The sequence below is a fragment of the Charadrius vociferus genome, unplaced genomic scaffold (assembly GCF_000708025.1).
Source record: "Charadrius vociferus isolate BGI_N301 unplaced genomic scaffold, ASM70802v2 scaffold158, whole genome shotgun sequence".
Classification (NCBI taxonomy): Eukaryota; Metazoa; Chordata; class Aves; order Charadriiformes; family Charadriidae; genus Charadrius; species Charadrius vociferus.
The window spans coordinates 4,355,372-4,377,682 of record NW_009661372.1 but is presented as its reverse complement, the minus strand read 5'-3'; the positions used below and the strand labels follow the sequence as shown (position 1 = coordinate 4,377,682).

The 22,311-nt window shown below is 38.2% G+C and overlaps 1 protein-coding gene across 1 annotated transcript in view; it reads left to right on the top strand.

Moving 5' to 3' along the window:
• The window catches only part of KCNN2 (potassium intermediate/small conductance calcium-activated channel, subfamily N, member 2), a 75,529-nt gene that overhangs the window by 19,196 nt on the left and 34,022 nt on the right, over positions 1-22,311 (top strand). The window contains exon 3 of the mRNA XM_009893809.1: positions 946-1,364. Within this exon, the coding sequence (XP_009892111.1) occupies positions 946-1,364 (419 nt within the window). The remainder of the gene's footprint in view (positions 1-945; positions 1,365-22,311) is intronic.

The following is a 22,311-nucleotide window of genomic DNA, read 5'->3' as shown; positions in this document are numbered from 1 at the left end:
TCTTACCTATTTACTGAACAGGCTTGTTCAGATTCAAACTATAGTTGAGGGCATGAGGTCTTCTCCTGCCACTGAGATTGTATCTCTTCTTTGTCATTATGGGTTTTGTTCCTTACTGAAAAGTTGTCTATTTGCAACTTCTTGCATACCACTACGCTCTACTAGTGACAAATACTGTTTGCTTAAGTATTTATTTAGTAAATCATCAGGAACATCATTTACTAAACAGTGTGAAATGTTTCAGTACCATTTTTCCTGGGTGGCAAACTGAAGGCCTTGATTGTGCAAGAACCAACATGTGCATTTAATTTTCAGCTACTGGTAGACATCACCGGGCTGCCTGGGCTACTCTGATATTTGCTAGCCTTTGCTTTTCAGATTTTCACCATGAGGTATCTTTTTGAGTCTTTCTGCAGTGTCTTACGTGGTCTTGCATCCTCCATTGATCTGTATTGGTTCCTGAAGCTTGAAGAAAGCTTGGATAGTTCTATAGAAGCTGTATTATCTCCCTGGATGAAGCATGGATATGCTGTAGGGAAGGCTTAACATTGCATCCTAGAAAATATTTTCAATTTGTAATTTAGATGTCCATTCTGAAAACACTTTATTAAATTTTTCTCAATTTTATGAACTTTGAGTAAGCAAGTGATTTTGAAGCGACAAGGCTTAACTGGTCCAGAGTTTTGTTTTATCAGAAATGACAATTAACGAAAATATGAGGAATTCTTAGTGAATAACATGGGAAAATTCAGTTTCATGTACAGTTTTAAAAATAGTGCATGAAAAAAATTCTTTTTGTTATGTTTCACTTCATAAGTGATGTAGTAATGTAATTTTCTTTTTAGTGGTCATTGGCAGCTCTGAAAACTATGGTATTTTAAAATGGAATTATAACAACATTTGTTAATGACGTACTAAAGTTATCCTTATATTTTATTATTTCAGTTGTTCATGGTGGACAATGGAGCAGATGACTGGAGAATAGCCATGACTTATGAGCGTATTTTCTTTATCTGCTTGGAAATACTGGTGTGTGCTATACATCCCATACCTGGGAACTATACATTTATATGGACAGCCCGGCTTGCCTTTTCTTACACTCCATCCACAACAACAGCTGATGTGGATATTATTTTATCTATACCAATGTTCTTAAGGTTGTATCTTATTGCCAGAGTTATGCTTTTGCATAGCAAACTTTTCACTGATGCATCATCTAGAAGCATTGGAGCGTTAAATAAGATAAACTTCAATACCCGTTTTGTTATGAAGACTTTAATGACAATATGTCCAGGAACCGTACTGTTGGTTTTTAGTATCTCATTATGGATAATTGCTGCATGGACTGTCCGAGCTTGTGAAAGGTAAGGTTGTTCTGTTTGTTTAGTTGTTTCCGTCTGTCTTTCTATTTTTCTCTCTTGTTTTGCCTCTTCAGTTTTAGATACAGGGGACCTAAATATTTAATGGAATGGAGCTTCCAGGTCCTTGATAATTTGCCTGTTGATTGGTGTGTATTCTGCATCACAGATTGTCAGGAATGCTCTACCTTTTAATCTGAAGGACTTCTGCAGAGAGGTCTGTGCCACACTGTTTGCTGTAGCATTGCGATTTGATTTCAGTTTTTTTGACACAACTTTAGGTGTGTTTGCTAAAACACATTGGTTGGATACCATAAAATGTTTTTAAGAGTAGTTGTTGATATTCTGCATTGATATCTGCTTTCTTTTTTTTTCATAAGTAAAATTTCTTGAGGATAAGGTAGATTAAATAGCTATGTAAAATTCCAGTGGAAAATATTAGCTTTTTTTTTTTAGTTTGAGTTTTATTGTGCTGAAAAAAAAAGGGAGTGCAAAATAATGTTGGGGAGTTGGCAAAATCAAAAAAGGAGAACAGGCAGAACAATTACAATACTATAACTCTTTTTCTTTCCCCTAAAAATCAGAAGTGCATTTGAGAGGCAGACTTTCATTCATTTCAGTTAGTTTTCCAACCTTCCCTTCCCACAGGCTTCAGTGTAGGTGCAGAATAAATGGCTATCTGTGCTGACAGCTTGAAATTTGATTTCTCAAACATAGCTCTAACAAAAAAGAAACAAGCTGCTGATTGGATAGGATTGCTTAGGAATGTAAGATCGGTTGATGCTAAGGAGACAATTAGGATTAATCTCTATGAAAGATTTAATGCCTTGGACAGCTCTTAGATCCTGAAATGAGTTTCCCCTTACTTAAGCCGGAAGATCTTCAACATATTTAAGGCCTTTAGGCTGTTGGTTGTTGACCATTTTGTTTTTCCTCTTCCTTTCCATGTCGGCCCATTTCATAAGCAGTTCGGGGAGTTATTTGTGACAGTCAGCTGATTTAAATTAGGAGTTAAATTGCACACCAACTGTTATGGTTATCTTACTTTTGTAAGTTACTCCTTGCATTACTTCTCAATTTGTTACAAAGAAAAACAACCGATCTTCTAAACTGAGTGTAGACATCATGTTGATATTGTAGTTACAGTAGATGCTTTCTGTCAGTGTTGTTTCCTCATGTTATGGCAAAACTAATCATTTAAGAATATTCTAAAAATGCCATGTTAACAGTGACATATTATAGTTTGAAAATATTTCCCACAGTGGGAGCAGGTGGAACACCCTAGATATCTACACAATGTATAATAGTTGTATTTTAATACGTGTGTTCATTTCACATGTAACTGACTTCTGCAAAGCCTCTCCTTTTTGTTTCATGTTCTTCACCTCTGTTCCCACCAGTTTTCTTTCAACAGAATTACTGCTCAGGAATTCTTCAGTGCCTACTCAGGCATTTCCCAAATTGTCACTTGTGAAGTGGCTCTGAATAACTTCAGCCTCCATTACTGTCACTGTTTTACATATCACTGGTTAATAATTGGTAGTATTATTGTTATTAAAAAGTAGCATTAAATAGTCATTTTGTTATTACCTTTTTAATAGATGCACATTCACAATAAGCTTACTGTGCCTCAGTGAAAATTACTAAAAAATACTAACTACCATCTGATACACGTTTGTAAAACACATTTATTTGTTGGTATAAAGATGGCAGGACAAGAATATATAGTGTAGAAGTAATACTAAAAGCAAAAGAAGCAAAGACTATCATCTCACCCATTTTCCAGTCAGGGAGAGCGAAGACAACACTATCACCAAGTTTTGATTTTGTGAGTTTGTTTATTTGTTTTTAGAAACTGAGGCACTTCTGCATCACTGTGATCCTGGGAAGAATCTTATTGGTTTGGTTGGGCACACTGAACTCAGGGTTGCACACAAGCCTGAATTTTCTTCAGTTGTCTGCTAAACTGTTAATGGATTTGCCACACTTTAATTGGCAGTTGCTGTCCTTAAAGTAATGGTTTGACAGTAAGCTGGATAGCCACTGACTCCTCTGAAACTGAAAAAAACCCACAACTGAAAGCAAGTTAAATATCAAAGTCACTATCAGATTAATATGTCTCTAGCATAAATACCTTCTGTCAGTGGAGTCTAGTCCAAGATTATGTTCTTTCACATTTAACAAAATTGTTAATTTTATGTTTCAAAAACACTAGAAGGGATATATTTTGGCTTTGGGAATTAGATACTTTTGTCATTCATGCTATTTTGTGCGTTTTACCTCAGATTTTCCCTTGAGGGATTATTTTGCCAAATGAATGATAACTTGCTCTGGATTTCGGGCGCTAGTTAGTCTACCAAAATCCTGTAGATAATAGCCCATGGAGAAGTAAGTTTTTAAAAAAAGGTTTTGGAAGAAAACCCCACCCCCCCACCCCTGCATCAGAATGCTCTTAACACTTGCCATCTGATGGTAAACATCTATTTTTGTATAGCTGGAGACAGATACAATAGCCATTTGTCATGGGAAAGGACAAATATGGCCGCTGAATCCGTTCTGTGCTGTGTAGGGGTCATAGTCCTCAGAAGATGTGTCCTGAGATCTTAATGGCTTTGATTTGCTCAAGTAGTTAAAAGTGGGGTTTTTTTCTCAGTTTTAACCAGAGGGAATTTATTTGTTGGAATAGACTGTTTTACGTACACAAAATGGTCCTGAAAATAAATGTTATCATCAGAAGGAGTATTTGCTATTTTGCCTGACACAATACATGAAATCCTAATGAATTTTTATACATTTAACAGAAATTAGGAATTAGACAGCATTCTGATGGCTTTGTTTTGATGAGGGGGGGACTTATGTGAATGAAATTTGATAGTGTTAAATGGTTCTCAGCATCACTTTAGCACCAAGCTCTTTAATATATGTTACAAAGTATTTTTACATAAAGCTTTGCACTAGAGGTTTTAGTATTTCTTCAGTGTATTAAATCAGCTAGCCATCCATATTGAAACAAGATGATGTTGATAAGATTTTAATAGGTTAAAATATTAAAATTTTGGAATGGAGATGAAACATTCTTATGCTATTCCATGTCCTCGGTGAGGGGAGAAGTCACAGTAGGCAGTGTCCTTACTGTGAAGTTGTGTGTGCTCAGCAAAAGCAGTTGCTGCTGAATGACAGCCTGATTTTGAGACTGTTGTTCTAGTCAAAGTCAGATTTTTCTCATTGCAGGCTATCCTGGGAATAGGAAGGGAGATTTGGAAGCATTGCATTTCATAGCGAGGAAGGTAACATGAAAGAGCATGATTATCCATGTCTCTAAGGAGAACCTTGTAGACAGGTTATGGGTTGAGGCGGGCGAGTTGACCACCTGAATAAAGACCTCACTGCTTTAATGGTCATCTGACTGATCATTTGATGTACACTGAACTAAGGCAGGACATGTGTCTTTCTCAGTGCCTTAATGGCTGTGTTGTGAGCTCCCAGAATGCTAATTATAGCAAGTGACACTTTGGGTTGGTGAGCAAGGTATTTTCCAGGATTGCAGTTTAAGGTCATCCATGAGGGCAGAATGTGGTACAGATAATGATGGTGAACAACCAGCTGAGTATAAATGGGTTGCCAGGGCTGCAGAGTAATCTGGCTGAGGGAGTTTGCGAGGAAATGGTGGGGAAAGCACAGAAATGTTGTTGTATGCATAATGCCAGAAACTCTTGCTTTGTTGTTGCTTAGGCTTTTATGTCTTTTTTGAGGGGAAGCTTACCTTACATGCATTTTAATATCTGCCTTTTCATTGCCAGCATCAGTATATTGCTGTCTGTCATATGTGGGCTTCATAATGAAAATCTAAATTTTTTATTAGGTCTAACTCAATAGATGTTTGTGTTTATAACATCTCTGAGGCACACGATCTAGGATGCTTATGAATATGTTACTTTCATATATGAATTATGAGCCCTGTAAGCAGATTACTTTTTGCAGTCTCCCATATTGATCTTTTTACTGAAATAGCTCTGTGCGTAGTCATCAATTGTTTATAGCAGTTAACATACAAATATTTGGTTTCTCAAAAAAAAAAAAAGTTAGTATGTATAGCACTATGTCACTGAAAAGTCTGACAAATTTGCTTCGCTCTTCTGGAGAAGACCTGTCTCTGCTGTGAGAAGTGTGCTGCTTTTCTAAGTTATGTAGAAGGTAGTCGCTCTTGTTGATCTTTTCTTTTTTTTCTGCGAAGGAAGAAAGAATCTCACCTTCTGAATGCACACATGGCTATAATGCGCCCAAGTATCAGGGCAACATGAGCCACATGTGCCCACGTTACACTGTTCTATGTCCAGAACAGCACATATCACATGCTCGGAGTTACTGTGGATTTACAGCAGCAGAACTGAGAACAGAAGTGGATTTTCTGCTTCCCCAGAGAGCACATTTTTGGAACCATTCTTGGTTCTGTTTGTACCTCTCTTTAACTTGTGCCAATGAATTCGGTTCAGATTGAGCCATTTGTTTAGTCAGCATTTCTTCCTCCCATCAGCTTCTGCTCTGTATTCTTTCCTTGCTTTAACAAAAGCAAAAACAATCAAAGACATGAAAAATACCAAAAAAATGCATGTGTGTGAAGGTGAAATCCTTTTCTGCTCTCTGCTGATTCTTTTTCTCTACAAATACTTTAGTATTTGTCTTAATTCTTGGAAATACGATGCCATCACAAAGGTTCCAGTAAGCAGCTCACACATGGCAACTGCTAGGCAAATATTAAGGATTCATTTGATACAAGCAAGTAGATGCACTGAGACTTTCAGTTGTAATTCATGCAGGAAAAAATGTTTCTTAGCTATCTAATTTCCTCGCATTATGTGGTTGACTTCTTTGGTTGGCTTGAGGACCTTGTCTGAGGTTGTACACTGCACATATAATCCCAAGGGCACACTCTAGAAATTGCCTTTAGCGATCTCCACAGTGTGAAGATTCTTGCTAGTAGTTTAAAAAAAAACAAAAACAAAACCAAAACAAACCAGCAAAGCAAACCAAGCTATGGTATTTAGTTTTAAACCTATTTTTAGCCCCAAAATCTCAGAAGCAACGACATAACATTTTTATTTTTTCTAGCTGATATGCCTAATTACTGTCAACAGATCAAATAATGTTTGTGTATTGACAGTGCTGGCTGTTTATCACCGTTCTATACCTTCTCTTGGCTCACTGAAAGTAAAATGTGCTACATGCAGTCAGGTTTCTCCAATGGTGGCAAAAGTTAACTGTTAGATATTCAACACAAGAGTGATCAAAGATGACCCATCATCATCTTGACTTGAATCTGTGATATGAATGAATGATTCTCTGCCTTCTAGTCTTAATTCCTGGTTTTGCAGACTGCGTGTAGATTAACTGTAAATGTTAGGTTACTTGTTTTATAATATTTACATCTCAGAGCAACTCATAACTAAACCCAGGTGTAACCGGTTGCATTTTTGTTGCAAATGTTACCAACAGACATCAGGTATATTGTTTTATCAAACAGTGAAGGCAACAAGGGAATCTATCACAGAAGGACATCTGTGACTGTCTGATATACATAACCCAGATCCAAAAAAGAACAATCTATCCAAATAAAAAATTGGTTTGCAAGGTGTATTCAGAAGGATTAATAGCTAAATGGTGTGTTCTTCAGCTGGTTGATGACAAAACAGTTTATGTTCATTTAATGGAGGAAGCAGAGGGACCTATTCTAATGCATGTAGAGTTTGATCACTGTTCTTTTAAATTCGTATTTTCCTTCCCTTTGGAACAATCTGTGTATTCTCAGCAAAAGAAGTTTGGGAATACAAGAAAGAACATATTCTTCCATTTGTTTGGATTTATAGAATTAGCCTTATCGCTATGGAAAGTAACAATAATTGGTGCAGTAATACCAGTTACTGCAGTTGGCAGACCCAACTTGGGGGAAGGCAGCGCAAAAGACAAAAAGTTTAAAAACAAGCACAAAAAAATCTCCTTGCTTACATAAAAAAGATCTTACATCTGTTTTTTGGGGTCATCTAACTAGAGCAGGAAAACTTTTTTTTAGGTTAAATTCCCTTTTATTTACAAAGGTTTTATACATACAACAGTTGTAGAAGAACAGAATGAAGTGGAAAAGCTCATGTATAGTTCCAAGGTCTCAGAAGAATGGTGAACAAAGAAACGCAAACGTCTGAAGAGAATGAGAATACCTACAAAGGAATACTTACCTGCTTTCAAGGACAAAATGTCCTTTTTTTTTTTTTCTTCATTAATCTTGAATCTGTAAAACGGAATTTAAGGAATGATCTTTCTTCTATTCAGCAAGAATGGTTGTACCCACTCCAAATTCTTTCAGATAAGAGAGCAACTTATTGAAAATTTTTTGTCATTATTTCATTACTGGATCTAAAGATACTTCCTCTGGTCCTTGAATTTTTAAATGTGGTAGTTATTTTTTTTTTCCTCCCCATTTTAACCGACACCTTAAAGTATTCAGAACATTTTGTTTCAAAAGGAGTCAAAACTATTTGCCATAATACCTTAAAAGCAGTCCTTAGAAAATACGATCATACTGGAGCAGAAATCAATTTCTTATCACTTCAAAATATAACTTGTTGCTCCAGTAGCTTAATGTATTTGAAAAATGGACCCTGAAATGGGGCTTTAGGATTTACTACTAGTTTTCTTTTGCTTCTTGATCTGGATATCAGGCCACAGTGAGGAGTTTGGGACATGGTCGTCACTTCAGTGCTAAAAAATAGGCAATATGCTGACTGAACTCTGACTTTAGACATTAAAGAATTCCTTTCATTTGGAATTTACAATTCAGTCCTAAAAATTCAAGTCCATAAGACCAATTACAGGAGCTAGTTAGTGTCTGAGGAAACACACAGTTTAAAGAAATTAAGATGATATGGAGGAAAACATCACAAGGTGCTTTTAAAATATTTTATATGTTCTTTATTTTCCTTTTCTGTGCTCCTCTCCCTGTTAATTTGTTGTCTCAATATATTCAGATTTATTATTTTTTTTTTTTTGCTTGGGTGGTTTTTGGCCTTGAAAAGTTCAAAATCAGCTATAGTTTTTGCTACAGCTTTCTTGAGATGGTAGGGGATTTGCAGCAAATCAGTAATAAGTATTGCAGAGAGATCACATTAGTGGCCAGCCTATGCTTAGAACTTCTGCTTAGGGATATAGCTGTGTTACATCCCCATATAGTTAACATACATATGGGAGGACAGCTCGCCAGGCAAATGTTTACTACCAGTAGGTCCCATAGCTTTACATATTTAGAGATTACTTTAGTTTTTACCAGGTAATGTGGTGCTGTTTTGTTTATGCAGAACAGAAAAAGTCTTACAATAAAACTGCTTATTTTAAGGATCTCCAACGGTGTTTCCTTCAGTACAGCTCAGTTATGTACACAAGCGCATTATCCCTATGGAAACATTTGATATTTAAACCTGCAAAAAAATTTTAAGAGCAATTACAGAGAGACCTAATTTTGTCTCATGCCGCAGACCAGTGCCCAGTGAGTGGAAAGGTCCCATCGTCAGCCCTTCCAGAATGTTATTGAAATATATTGAATTATATTGAGATATAAAAAAGGAAGACCTGGGGAGCTACAGGCTGGTCAGTCTCACCTCTGTGCCTGGCAGGATCATGGAGCTTATCCTCCTGGAAACTATGCTAACGCACATGGAAATTAAGGAGGTGATAAGTGACAGCCAACATGGCTGCACTAAGAGCAAATCTTGCCTTAGAAATTTGGTGGTCTTCTAAGATGGAGTTACAGTGTTGGTGGATAAGGGAAGAGCAACTGACACCATCTACCTGGACTTGTGTAAAGCATTGGTTGCTGTTCGTGTGACATCCTTGTCTCTAAATTGAAGAGACACGGATTTGATGGGTAGGTTGGATGGTTGCACTCAAAGAGTTGCGGTCAATGGCTTGATGTCCAAGTGGAGACTGGTGATGAGTGGTGTGCCTCAGGAGTCAGTGCTGTTCAACATCTTTGTTGGTAACATGGATGTTGGAATGGAATGCACGCTCGGCAAGTTTGCTGACAACACCAAGCTGTGTGGTGCAGTTGACAACGCAAGAGGGAAGGAATGCCATCCAGAGGGACATGGACAGTCTTCAGAGGTGGGCCTGGGTGAACCTCATGAAGTTCAACAAGGCCAAGTGCAAGGTCCTGCATGAGGGTTGGGGCACAAATACAGGCTCCAGAGAATGCTTGAGAGAAGCCATGAGGAGAAGGACTTGGGGATGTTGATGGATGAGACCAGCAACGTGTGATCGCAGCCCAGAAAGCCAACTGCATCCTGGGCTGCATCAAAAGAAGCGTTGCAAGCAGAGTGAGGGAGCAGATTCTGCCCCTCCACTCCGCTCTCATGAGACTCCACCTGAAGTACCACATCCAGCTCTGGGGCCCTCAACGTAAGAGGGACATGGACCTGATGGAGTGAGTCCAGAGGAAGGCCGCAAAGATGATCAGAGGTCTGGAGCACCCCTCCTATGAAGACAGGCTGAGAGAGTTGGAGTTGTTCAGCCTGGAGAAGAGAAGGCTCCGGGGAGACCTTCAGCAGCCTTCCAGTACCTAAAGGGGGCCTACAGGAAAGATGGGGAGGAACTCTTTATCAGGGAGTGTAGTGATAGGACAAGGGGTATCGGTTTTAAACTGGAAAATTGTAGATTTAGAGTAGATATTAGGAAGAAATTCTTTACTGTGAGGGTGGTGAGACACTGGAACCGGTTTCCCAGAGAAGTTACGGAGGCCCCATCTCTGGAGGTGTTCAAGGCCAGGCTGGATGGGGCTTTGAGCAACCTGGTCTAGGGGACGGTGTCCCTGTCCATGGCAGGGGAGTTGGAACTAGGTGATCTTTAAGATCCCTTCCGATTCTAACCACTCTGTGATTCTATGATATTATATCTGTTTTGAGTTTAGAAATGGCAGCTTCCTTCTCTTAGTGGGAGTGAAAAAGCACACAGGTCTGCCTGCACAACTTGATCTGTATTCCTGGCTGTAAGAAATTAACGCTGCAGGAAGTAGGCGCTACCAAACTGGAGTATTTCTGGACTCAAATCCAGACAGCTTTTTCACTTTTATTTACACTGATCTATTTTATATATTTTTATAAAAATACCCTACATTCTAACATTTGTAGTATGTTTTAGACATTTGTATTTAGAAGCAGAAGGAATGCATTATGATTTGTTTTTTAAAAGAAGTTTGTTCTCCTTTTTCCTCCATCATTATCAGTGGGGTATGTATGTGTTCCTGGGATCTCAGTGTTCTCAGACGTGCAGTGCTCACTAACAATGAATTTTGGAGTTAGGGCCATGATACATGATTTTCTTAATCTTTTAACTATGCATGTGTTGGTGTGTGTTATCACCTACACTCGTGGCTTCCAAGAACAGTGATGTTATACTAGTTCAGAGCTTGTAGGCTGATCAATCAAGAACATTCCTGAATTAGAACATGAATCTACTTGCAGCTATTTTTCTCTAAAACAGAGTGATACCCAATATTTCTTTTAAAGACTTTTTCTGTGTTAAATGAAATCCATTGGCAAAATTCCTATGGGTTTCCACAAGAATGGTTCACTGAGTTGAAGTATGCTGATGGAAAACTGAAGCTATCGGTGCAATGTAAATTGGACAAGTATCTCGGATTATTTAAGTTGCAAGCTTCTGGGTCAGGGGCTGTCTATGTTCTGTGTTTGCACACTGCTTAGCACAGTGGTATACAAGAATAACACTTACATATATGTGATGCTGAAGTACTAATAAGTGCAGTAATTTCTAGTGAGGAAAAAACACTTCTGAAAACTGGTGATGTTCAGACGGAGATGAATACCTTCATGTGTTGATGTAGCAGTTTAAGATGAACTGTTCAGTTTTGATCGATGCCGACTGTGCTGACAACTTGTGCTGAGAACACTGCCCAGGCAGCAGTGATGCCCTGCTAGCTGGCTTGTTTTCCCTGCAGCGACTCACTGCCCGAAGTGGAGAAGACTGAGGTCAGAGGCTCTGTGGTCTCACTTGTGGAGGGGAAGCTATGTTCATGCAAGTCTGGCAGTGGAACCTTAAAATCCACTATCTAGTAGGGTCAAGTGTACTCCTATTAGGTACGTGCAAGTACTGTGCACAGCACTATGCTGCAAACATGCATCAGGTTGAACTGGAATGGCCTGGCACTCAACTGGCGTCTCTGTCCTATACTTCATCATGATGTCTGTGACACAGTGCTTAAGAGTATTTTCTGATGCCAAGCTTGACAGCAAAAGAGACCAATCCCTGATCACTGAGAAGGTGCAATGAAGGTAAAAAATAATCCAAATGTCCCAGAGTTGCAGCTACCTGAATAGGATAAGACCAGAAACAGTAATAGATGGTGTAACTGTCATGGAGCTACAGCCTGGTTTGGAACCTGATGCAAAATCTGTGGAAGCCAGTGAACTTGCATTGACTTCAAGGCCTTTGATGATGGTGCTAAAATGATTGCATCCTGACTGTGTAATCATGCAACTCATGCCAAGTCGTTGGGATGAGCCTTGAGAACAAACTTAAGCATCTGTTGTAAGGAATTTTTTACAGGTCTGAAAACAGGTTTTGCAATACTAGGTGTCGTGGTTTAGGCCAAATCGGCTACTGGGGACCTGAAGGACCCCAGATGGGACCGACAGATGCTCTCCTCTACCCCTCTTCAGAGAGAGAGGCAGAGGAGGAAAAAGAGACTTACGAGTTTAGAAGGAACTAAACTACGGCTGGATTCAGTGACGGACGAGAACTGGATTCCGGATCTGCATTCAGGATTGGGATGGTAGGCAGACGAACAGAGTCCTCCTCAGACGTCGGCCATTGCCGGAAGAGAGAGCTGACCTTTCGATCCCTCAGCCTTTATACTGAGCATGAGGCAGATGGGGTGGAATACCCTCGTTGGTCAGTTTTGGGTCACCTGTCCTGTTCGCTCCTCCTTGCAGGTGGGACCCCACTATGCTTTTCCGCTTCCGACCCTCCAACGGGGCAAATAACAAAGTTGGTTGGCCTTGGTTGTTATAGCAATAAGTATAAGCAAGGTCCTCTCTGCATACCATGGCTGGGCATCAGCTATAAACATAGGTCTTATCACCCTGAGAGAGTGAACATTGTCTGCACAATATGCTGTTAATTTCAGTTGTTAGAGAGGCCCAGCTAAGAAGCGAAGTTACTGACCAAAATTGGTTCTGTTTTACCTCAAACCAGGACATTCCACCCCTTATTCCATACCATTTGCATCTTGCTCAGATTACTATTACCTGTATCTATCAAATCTACACACACATAGATTATATAGATATAATAATATGGATACATGCAGGTCACTCATCTACGGTTTATGTTTATATACAAAAGTTTAAGTCCAGTTAGTTAATGATTGCAGGATCTCATCTCAGGGCAGGAAAGATGGTACAAAATTCATTTTGGTTTGTGCCCGTGGGTAGCATGTTCATTTTGAAGAGCTTGCTGGATGCCACTTGATGAAGCTAGCTCAGATCTCCTCACCACTGTGTTATTCTGAAAAACACTTATTGAACACTGTTAGTATTATGTAGTGATCAGCATCATACAGCTCAGGATTGAATATTCTCACCAAGGGTTAAATTCCCTTGGGGTACACATTGCACTTCTCCATCCTTCAGCATCACCCACCAAGTACATCCAGGTCCTTGGGCAAAAACAGTCCCACGAATGGGTTTGCTTTTGCCTGAAGCAGGAAAAATCCAAACAGTTTTCCCTAACAAATTCCTTTCATGCACCACAGGGACTTTATCCCCTTCTACAGTATGTAAAAGGTCTGATTGAGCAGGACCAGCTCGATTGATGGATCCCCTGGTGTTAACTAACCAGGTGGCTTGTTCTAAATGCTTGTCCCAATTTTTAAAGGTTCCACCTCCTATAGCTTTTAGGGTGGTTTTTAACAGTCCATTGTATCGCTCAGTCTTCCCAGAGGCTGGTGCATGATAGGGAATATGATATATCCACTCAATGCCATGTTCTTTTGCCCAACTAGGAAACAGGGATGCATGGCAGAAAAAAATCTGCAACCACTGTTACTGGCATCAGTTAGCATGAAAAGCAATGTTATCTTCAGAGTATCTTTCTTAGTGTGCATTTTTGTGAGAGAGAAACAGAAAGGGAGATGGATGTCTGGCAATCACTACAAATAAAACAGCTGTTTGGGGTGGTTTTGTTGTTTGTTTTTTTAAAAAGATGTATTTAGTCCATTAATTCACTAAATATTTACAAATAACTTTCACTTGCAACAGACTACTTACAAGGTGAAAATAGCATTAAAAAACAGTGTATGCTATCTTTGAAACAATAAAACATATTGTAATACATAAACAAGAAATAACAGAATGATTAAAGATGTACCTGTAGGACAGAAGGTTTTTATTAATATTAATGTTAATGTAGTCTTCTGTGGTAATCACGATCACCTAGAAGTGTAAACAAATGATTCACTTAATATAAACTGAATGGGATTCATATTGTTGGTATGCCAGGACTGCAAGATTGTGTCCCAGTCTTAGGAGTGCAATGATGTGTTGTTCACCAGTGCTTATTTTGTTATGATGACATAATAAAGCAGGCCATGATCATCTTAAAGGTTATTCTTAATAACCATAAACTTGAGCAGATACAAATGTAGTTACATAGCATTTGTTTTGTCTCATTGGACAGGCTGCACTAAAAATATTTTGAGTTGTAGGCAACTTTGGAGTACAAAGCAGAAAGTTTTTTAAAACCTAGAAATTGAGAGTTGTGTGGGCTGCACAAATGAACAATATTCTTTCAAAGATCAGGATTTTGTATAAGAAGATTACGATAATAACAACTAGCTTTTCCAGAACCATCTCTGCAGTCCTGGGGTTTTCACTTACTACAGCTATGCTTTAGTTTCTTTGCCTAAAAATCTGTGAGCCCTCTTTTGGGGCAGATTATTTGGGCATCTTCAGCAGGTGCAAAGAGACTCTGCAAGCAGGGCATGCACAGCTTGAAAGTGCGGAGCAATTATTACTTACTAATGCACCCAAAAGCAAGCTGGAATTTAGTGGACTACTAGACTAAACATTATGACGCTCACCACCCTACTAAGACACCAAAAGAGTCTTTGCTGGCCAAGCAGGCGTGAACTAGGCGGTGAAGGTCTGGCCACCACAGCTGGCAGGGACAGTCCTTTGTGCTGCTGCGTTCCCACCACTTGTGGCGCTGCTGGCATTGATGGATGGATGATCCTCCCTGGCCCCAGCCAGACCAACCAGCCTGGCTGGCTTTCTGGTTTTGTTTTGGGTTTTGTTTTTTTTTTTTCCTTTAGGACCTTATACTGTTCCATGTTGGGGTTTTACCTCTTAAATCCTTGAGCTACTAACCATTCCTCTCAAGCAGACGAGGTGTATTTCCTTCTAGTTAGAGTAAAATTTAGTGATTATTACCCCAGGCGCTGCTAGCTTATGCATATACATTTTGGAACACATTATTCATTTATAGAAAATTAAACATTTGCATCTTGCTGCTTGAACAGAGTAGCTGAACTTCCAGTTTATTTCATCCTTGTATCTTTTCTTGGGTGTTTCTTTCTTAGGATGAATAGCAGACCAACAAAGATACAAAGGACAGCTACAAAGTAGTATGTTTCTGGTCATTGCACAGTAGAGCAAACAGTTAAGTAGAGATGTGACTAAAAATCTTTAAAAATTTGGAGCTCAGCTGCCCAAACCTATGCAGGTTCAAGCTGTGACCTGTTGATCTCATGCTCTCATAAGTCAGCTTGAGCCATTAAAATCTGTGTTTTGGAATGGGTACTGCTGAGTAACTGTTTCTAAACTATCTAGGAGTTAACAGTTCTGTAATATGGAAGTGTCATTTTTTGTAAGACTTAATGCCTAATTATTATCTTTATGATCTTTTTCACGAACAGGACAGACAATAATATGAAAAAAAACCTAGCTGAAGCATCTTGTCTTTGCAAAAATGGACTATGAGCCAGTAATGCTTTTCTGTCCTCAGCTTGCTGCATGTGAGCTGTTTAATGCTGTTCGGATGTTTTTGAAATGGAACAAAGCAACAGGGAGACAAAAGACATTGTTGGCCTAGTTGACTGTGTGAGTGTTAAACAGAATTTGGTGTAAAAAGAAGAAAAAATATTTTAGTCCCATTGTAGCTTGATGTTGATTGAGGGGATTTTGTCTGAGTGTGTTTTCCTTTTTTTGGCTTGTTTTCTACTGCTGCCACTGCTCTAGTGGGTATAGGATGAGTATATGACATGCAATCTAAAGGGGAGAAGCTGTTCCCTCAGTCCAGCTCTGGAGAAGAGTACGGAGGAGCATGGAAGGTATTTTGGTTTATAATCAGTCCTGTCTGGAGGGTCAATGTCTTTGTTTTGAATTCAGTATTTGGCTGTGGTACATCTGAGGGGGAAACTTAAACGTTGGATTATAAAACATTGCAGACCAACTGCTGGGTTTGCAGTTGGGTGGTGGTAGGAGAATGTGAAGTTTGCTCTGTTATAGGTGCCATTTGGCAAGTGAAGCATCAATTCACTGCTTCAGAGTTGCTTTTGATAGTTGCAGAGGGATGACATTAATCTTTGTCCCATCTCCTTTGGCCACCTCATTTTTTGTTATTACTGAATAACATAAACTTCTCAGTTGTGCAGATGCTTAGTTTAATTGGTTTGACCTAAGAATTGTCCAGAATGTTTTCCTTTCTGACCTTACTGTCAGTCCAGAGGCTGGACTGCATATTTCTGGGCATGCAATAGCCCAGAATATGTGGGAAACGACCTTGCAAATGATTTACATTAAATAATAGTCCTCAAATAAAAACAATTTATCTCTTCGCCGAGTTTCAGAAAGAAGACACTTGGTGGTTAATTGTTTTAGTTAAAGGTGATCTCTTATATTATTTTGTATTTTAAAGAATGCAGTAGATGTAACCTGCAAAGCTTCCCACAATCTGAAATAATAGATTGCCTGAAATTGAACAGTGAGATTTCAGATCAAGTATTCATGCCCAAATGTCTTTTCCTTTGACTTTGTTTTTAATCACTCATCTTTTCAGAAAATCATCATACACCTTCAGACTAATGAGCTTCTAAAATGGTATCCTCAACTGTTTAAACTTCAGTGTTAAATTGCAGTCTTTCACAGTAGATTCTTTCCAAAGTATTCAAAAGCAAATTATATGTTACATTTAGTTAATTTAACACCAAAGATGCTTGTCAGCTCTCAGTAATACTTGCAGCATTAATTTTCTTCCTTTTCCAAGTCTACCAGCATTTAACAAAAGTTGTGCATGATAATTCTTCATAATACTGCTTTTAGAGTGGTATTTGCTCAAACAGTTGAATGTGCTTGCAAGCACATCGCATCGGTTGCCTTCCTTGTTCTTTGTGTGCTGGGAGGCAGAAGACCTGCTGACGCAATCAGTGTACTGCAGCAGGACGCTGTTGTCCTTCAGTGATTGTATTTCTGATAGCAAGGAGTATTCTTTCTCTTGATTTTGGGAAGATGAGATCTAGCACAGATAATTGGCCAAGCAGCAGATGCTGTGACTTAACGTTCCAGTGTCTGCTCGAGATGCAACAATCTGCACCAAGAGCTACACGTTCTATCAGTTCATTTTCACTTTCGTTCAAAGGAAAATAAAAAATTAGACTATGATAACGTTAGTATGGTTTTAATAAGATCAACCCTAGTGCTTTGCTGTTATTCAGATAAGCGTCAGTAGTCTTGTTGGTAGCATAGAACATTGAAGCGAAGGTTTTAGTATACCAACAAAAGTGTGCTAAATGTATACCAATAATTTATAAATTAACAAAAGCATTAAAAAGTGGAAATTTTTAGTGGAAAATGCCATTATTTAATGATACAGATGATGTTCTGTTTCTTGAAGAATGAAATAGAGAATCCATCCTATAGTTCTGTTGTGACCTTGAACAAAATCACTTAAGGTCTTGTTGTCTATTCCATGCAGAGAGTTATATTTACTGTTATTGTTTGGTGTGGTGTCCTTATACTGAATTACAAAATGGTTTGAACTTACCCAGCAAAAAGTCCTATTAAACTATGATCTCAGTGCTAATGCTTTCATGTTGTTTAAAATTATTGTAGAGGTAGAGATGCACTCGAGCTATACCCATTCTGAGGAGCAAAGGGAGGGGTGTGCAAATAAAGGAAATGCTGTTAAATTCTGTATGCTTACATTTTGCTTTCTTACGCTTTGGGGAAAGGTATTCAGAAAACATAAACCATCCCCTGCAGAAGGCTGTGTGGCCCTGCTGCACCTGTGCACCTACTTCTCTTCAGTCACAACTCCTGAACCTAAAGGAGAAATTGACTGAAGCTGGGTGCCGTGGATAAGTAAGACTGTAGATCTCCCGTATTTTCCAGGGATTTTTAATCCCTATAATTGGAAGTCTTTGTCCTCTTCCCCTTTGGGGAACTCATGACTAAATTTCTTCAAGTCAAAAGTTGCAATCTAGAGAAACACAAGATTTTTTTTCTTTAAAAGATAAAAGATGTTTTTACTCTTGGGCATGTCTTTTCTTAAGTTCTATAAAAGGTAACACTCAAATGTAGCTGAGCTCTTATAGGAAAATTTTTCAGAGTATTTTAAATATGCCTTATTTATAAATCTTTATAATAAATGTTTTGTAGCTGCAGAAATACAGCTTAGGTATAAAGTGGTCCCTCGACTGGAGTGAGACACACACCTTTAGTTCAGTGTCTAGTCCACTTCTTCCTCTCCCAAACCAAAAGTCTTCTGCTGAGTGTCTCTGACTTGTTTATTCCTTAATGGCATGGACTTTTGCTGGTGGAATAAGGTGTCTTTGGCCTGTAAGCTGGTGGTCATTACTCACTTAAAATGAGGGGCAACCCCCCCAAAAAATAGTCTCTTTTTGTTGTCCTTTGTGATGCTTTCAAATTACAATCTCAGATACTTTTTATGAAGCAGGATAGCTGAAACAGTTAAGGTACCAGAAAAGTTGTAGCTCTACAGTCACATTTGGAGATCTACAAATGCCTGTGATCTTGGTGTTTGTTTTTTTTTTCCAACTGGATTCAGTTGCTGTTGTATATGTAAAGTCTTGCAGAAGGCCCGTTCTGCCAGGGAAGTGAAAGGAGGAGGATTAATAGCTCCCTAAGAGCAGCATTCTTCTTGCTAGAACTCGACCTCCTCATGCATATACGCTTCCTCGTGTTTGTCCCATCAGTGAACTCGTCTTGTTTCTAGGGCCAAGAGAGCACTGTAAATTAGATTTCAAGTTTGTTTAACATTTCATCTTCCTCCAAAGAGTACAACTTTGTTGCAATTTGATAATTTTTGAATTTGTTGACAACCTTTATGAACCTTCCACAGTCTAAAAAAGGAATAATTAATAAGAGCTGAAATAAAATCTACTTTTCCTATCAAGCCAGTATAGTTACAGACAGCATGCCCAAATTCACATGTTCCCATTGTGTACATCCTTAGTTAAGCATGACCCCTGATTATGAGCTTGCTTGCCTGAATCATGATCAAAAAGTACGAAAGTCACAGAGACACCTCATACATCTACTGTATGATTTTCATAGAAGTTAACTATAGAGCAATTAATAGGCATTAGATAGTTTTTGTTTTATTAAAGGATTTTTCCAACATGTTCAACAAGTAGACTGCAAGACAGATGCTGTAAGAGTAGATAGTGCAAAAGGTAAGTTCAGGTGCTACTCCATCTGGACTTCTCCCTTCCAGTACAACACAGGGTGACAATACGTAACTGCTCACTCTTGCCGAAAATGTCACCTGCTTGAATTCCTTCAGAGCACAGAGTTTCATTCCTTTCTCCAGTGCTTCACTGAAATCAATAGAAATGAAAAGTCGGAAAGTCTTGAATGAAGGCCAAGATAGCAGGCTAAAAAGAATTTGGTCGTGCTAAAAAGAATTTGGCAGCAGAAAGAACTCTCTCATATCCATGGTCTTTAGAGAAAATACTGCAAGATCTTTTTTTTTTTTTCTTCTTTTCTTTTTTGTTAAATGTTTGTTATTAAAATGACGATGATGCCTAAAAAAGATATTCTGTCCTGAAAGCAAACAACAAATGAACTTGAAAATGCAAAATTGGCAAAACCAAGAAGCCTGATTTTAATCTCCTCTTTAATGACAAAGTACGGAAGAAAGTAGAAGAGTCAGACTTCATATAATCTCACACTCCCAGTATTGCAGAATTTGATGGCAACATGCCAAGGCCTAAAACAGAGCAAAGAAAACTATAACTGCATCTGACTTTTTTAACATGCTATGGTGAAGGTCTCTTAAGCATTTTCTTTTTGGGTGCATTTAGCTAGGCAATACTGTCTTCAAATCTGGCACTGCAGAGGTCTGTATAAGCAAATGAGGATGATGTTCCCTTGTTTCTTTTGATAAATAGCAATATATAGTTATGTTTTTATACTTCTTTATGTTTCATACCATCAAATGTACTAACTGTCCCCAGGACATCAGTAACGAACTGTTAGTGAAATCTGGCACAACTTTCAGATGACTCTCAAAAGTACACAGACTTTGGGTTTGGAATTGATTTTATAAATATGCATTTTCAAGCAGTGTGACTTATAGAAGCTAAACTCAATACCGCATTTCCTTTTCATAAAGGAAATGAAAATATATTCAAGGAATAAGTACACTTTCACTTGATTTAAGTTAAGCATATGGCCCCAGCAGCATTGGTCACACAGGGTGTGAGCCTAGTCTCAAATCTGAGGCAGTCAAAGAAATTTTTTACATTCACCACTGGCTTCCACTCTGATCCAAAGTTAGTTTAAAAAAAAATTCTGACTAGATTCTGTAAAATGGTTGCTTGTAAGGTGCTGTGCTATATAAGACAGTTTTGTTCTGCGGTTTATCCAGTACATACATTTTGATGAATCTGTAGTCTATTTTTGTTTTTCTTCTTTCTAAGGAAAATGAAAATGGCTGGGGCATTTTTTTTTTTGGGGGGGGGGGGGCGGACAGAAAGAGGCTTTTTTTTTCTTTTGTCATTCCACTGTTTGTTAGATTAGAGAACGTGTGTATGTTGGTAAAATTGTTGACAGTCTCATGAAGTTTGAACTAAAAAAAGCACAGGCTTTATGGCTGTGAGCTTGTACTTCATTCCTTTTTATGGAAGGCAATACATCAGCTTCTGCTGTAGAAAATGAAGATATTAAAAAATCGTGATTTGCATGATGATACATGAAATTAGTTCCATAAGAGAAAAATACCTGCAGAGTGCTCAGTTTGTCAGAAAGTCTTCTCTGAGAACTCAGCATCATCTTTGCTGTATAATTTCCCTCCTCCTCTTTTCTCCCCCCTTTCCCACATACAGGAGAAAAGAGAGGCTAACTTTTACCTAGTTTTGCCATTTTAGCTCCGAAAAAAAGGTAGACTTAATTTTAAATGCATAATGATTAGTTCTAACTTCTAAAAATTCTACTTCTGAAGGTTGTCTTCAGCAAATTAGTTTGGATTCTTTAGACATCAGTTGATTTTGATGATCTGAACTTAAAAAAAGAACAAAATACAAACACTTCCTCCTTCTGAGGGGGCTTGTGTATAAAATAGTAACAGGGTATCTCCAGAGAAAATGCGATATGCAAGATAGAGGAAAATTTTAGAAGGGAATTAGTTGCTAGCGAGTATAATGAATGATTCACAGTAGAGCTCATTAAGAAACTCTTTGATTTTGAATGATTCATATTTCTATCATACCACAGCTTTAACCAATGCTGTTACAGTCTTTGAAAAATTAATGCAAACCTTAAAAATAAGATTTATTCTTATTCTTACAAATTTCAAAGATTATACTATGTAAAAAAAAATGGCTGCAGAATGGAAATATACATGCATATATATTAACTTTTAAAGTAAGATTACAAAGTGGAGTGCTGAAAAATAAAACTTTTCTCTCAAGCTTGTTTATGTCACTTCAGTTTACTTCTTTTATGTTCATGCATTATAATATTCTTTCAACTGTGTATTTATAGTAGCTTCTTTTACTGAACTTCGTTTGATAAAGATGATATACAGAACTACAGAAAGAGAAGCTCTTGGATATTTTGGGGGTTATCTCTACTAGTCGATGTGTTTGTGGTCTCAGTACTTTCAGCATTACTTGTTGACTTTTGCTTTGAAAGCAGATCTATTGTTTACTGAGAAGGGTGGTTTGTCAGGAATTGGAACGGACATGTTACCTTCTCCAGTTCCTGTCCTAAACCTTGTAGGCAATATCTCTCTCCGCTAGATTAAAGAGTCTTGCTATCTCCATTTTGAACTCAATTTAAAGTTGAAATAGCTTCAAAAAGATGCTTTCAGATACTTTCACAATCTGTATCCTAACAGGTAGGACAGTGAGATTAAGATATTGATGTGAATTAGTTTTGTGCTTGAGAAGGGACTTAAAGCAAGTTTGCTCCCCTTGGCAAATGTTCTTGTCGTTAAGCTGCTAAAGTTAAAAAAGGGTATCAATAGCTCTTTTTTCTGTGCCATGTGGGAAGCCTGATTGGTTACTTGTCCCCCAAGAATTTTTCCATCTGTTTTGCTTCACATATGGATACTGAGGCATTTAAACGGCTATTTTGCTGCTTTGGGACATGCCGCTATTTTTGGCCAAGTGAAGAGTTTTAGTGTTATGCAACTTTTGGATGTCTAATTTAAGAGAATTATTTTTAAACATACGTGTCTTAATAGAGGATTTTTGAGTTCATTGTTTTTTTTTGTCAGAGCTTTGAGTATTCAGGCTAATGAAACTGTGAGCTGAAAGCTGTGAAGGTGAAGACCACCAAAATAATGATAAACTGTAACAGAGATGGTTAACTTCATGCAGAGAGTCTGTCAGATAGCTATGAAAAATTAAAACATGATTTTTCATTTCCAAAAA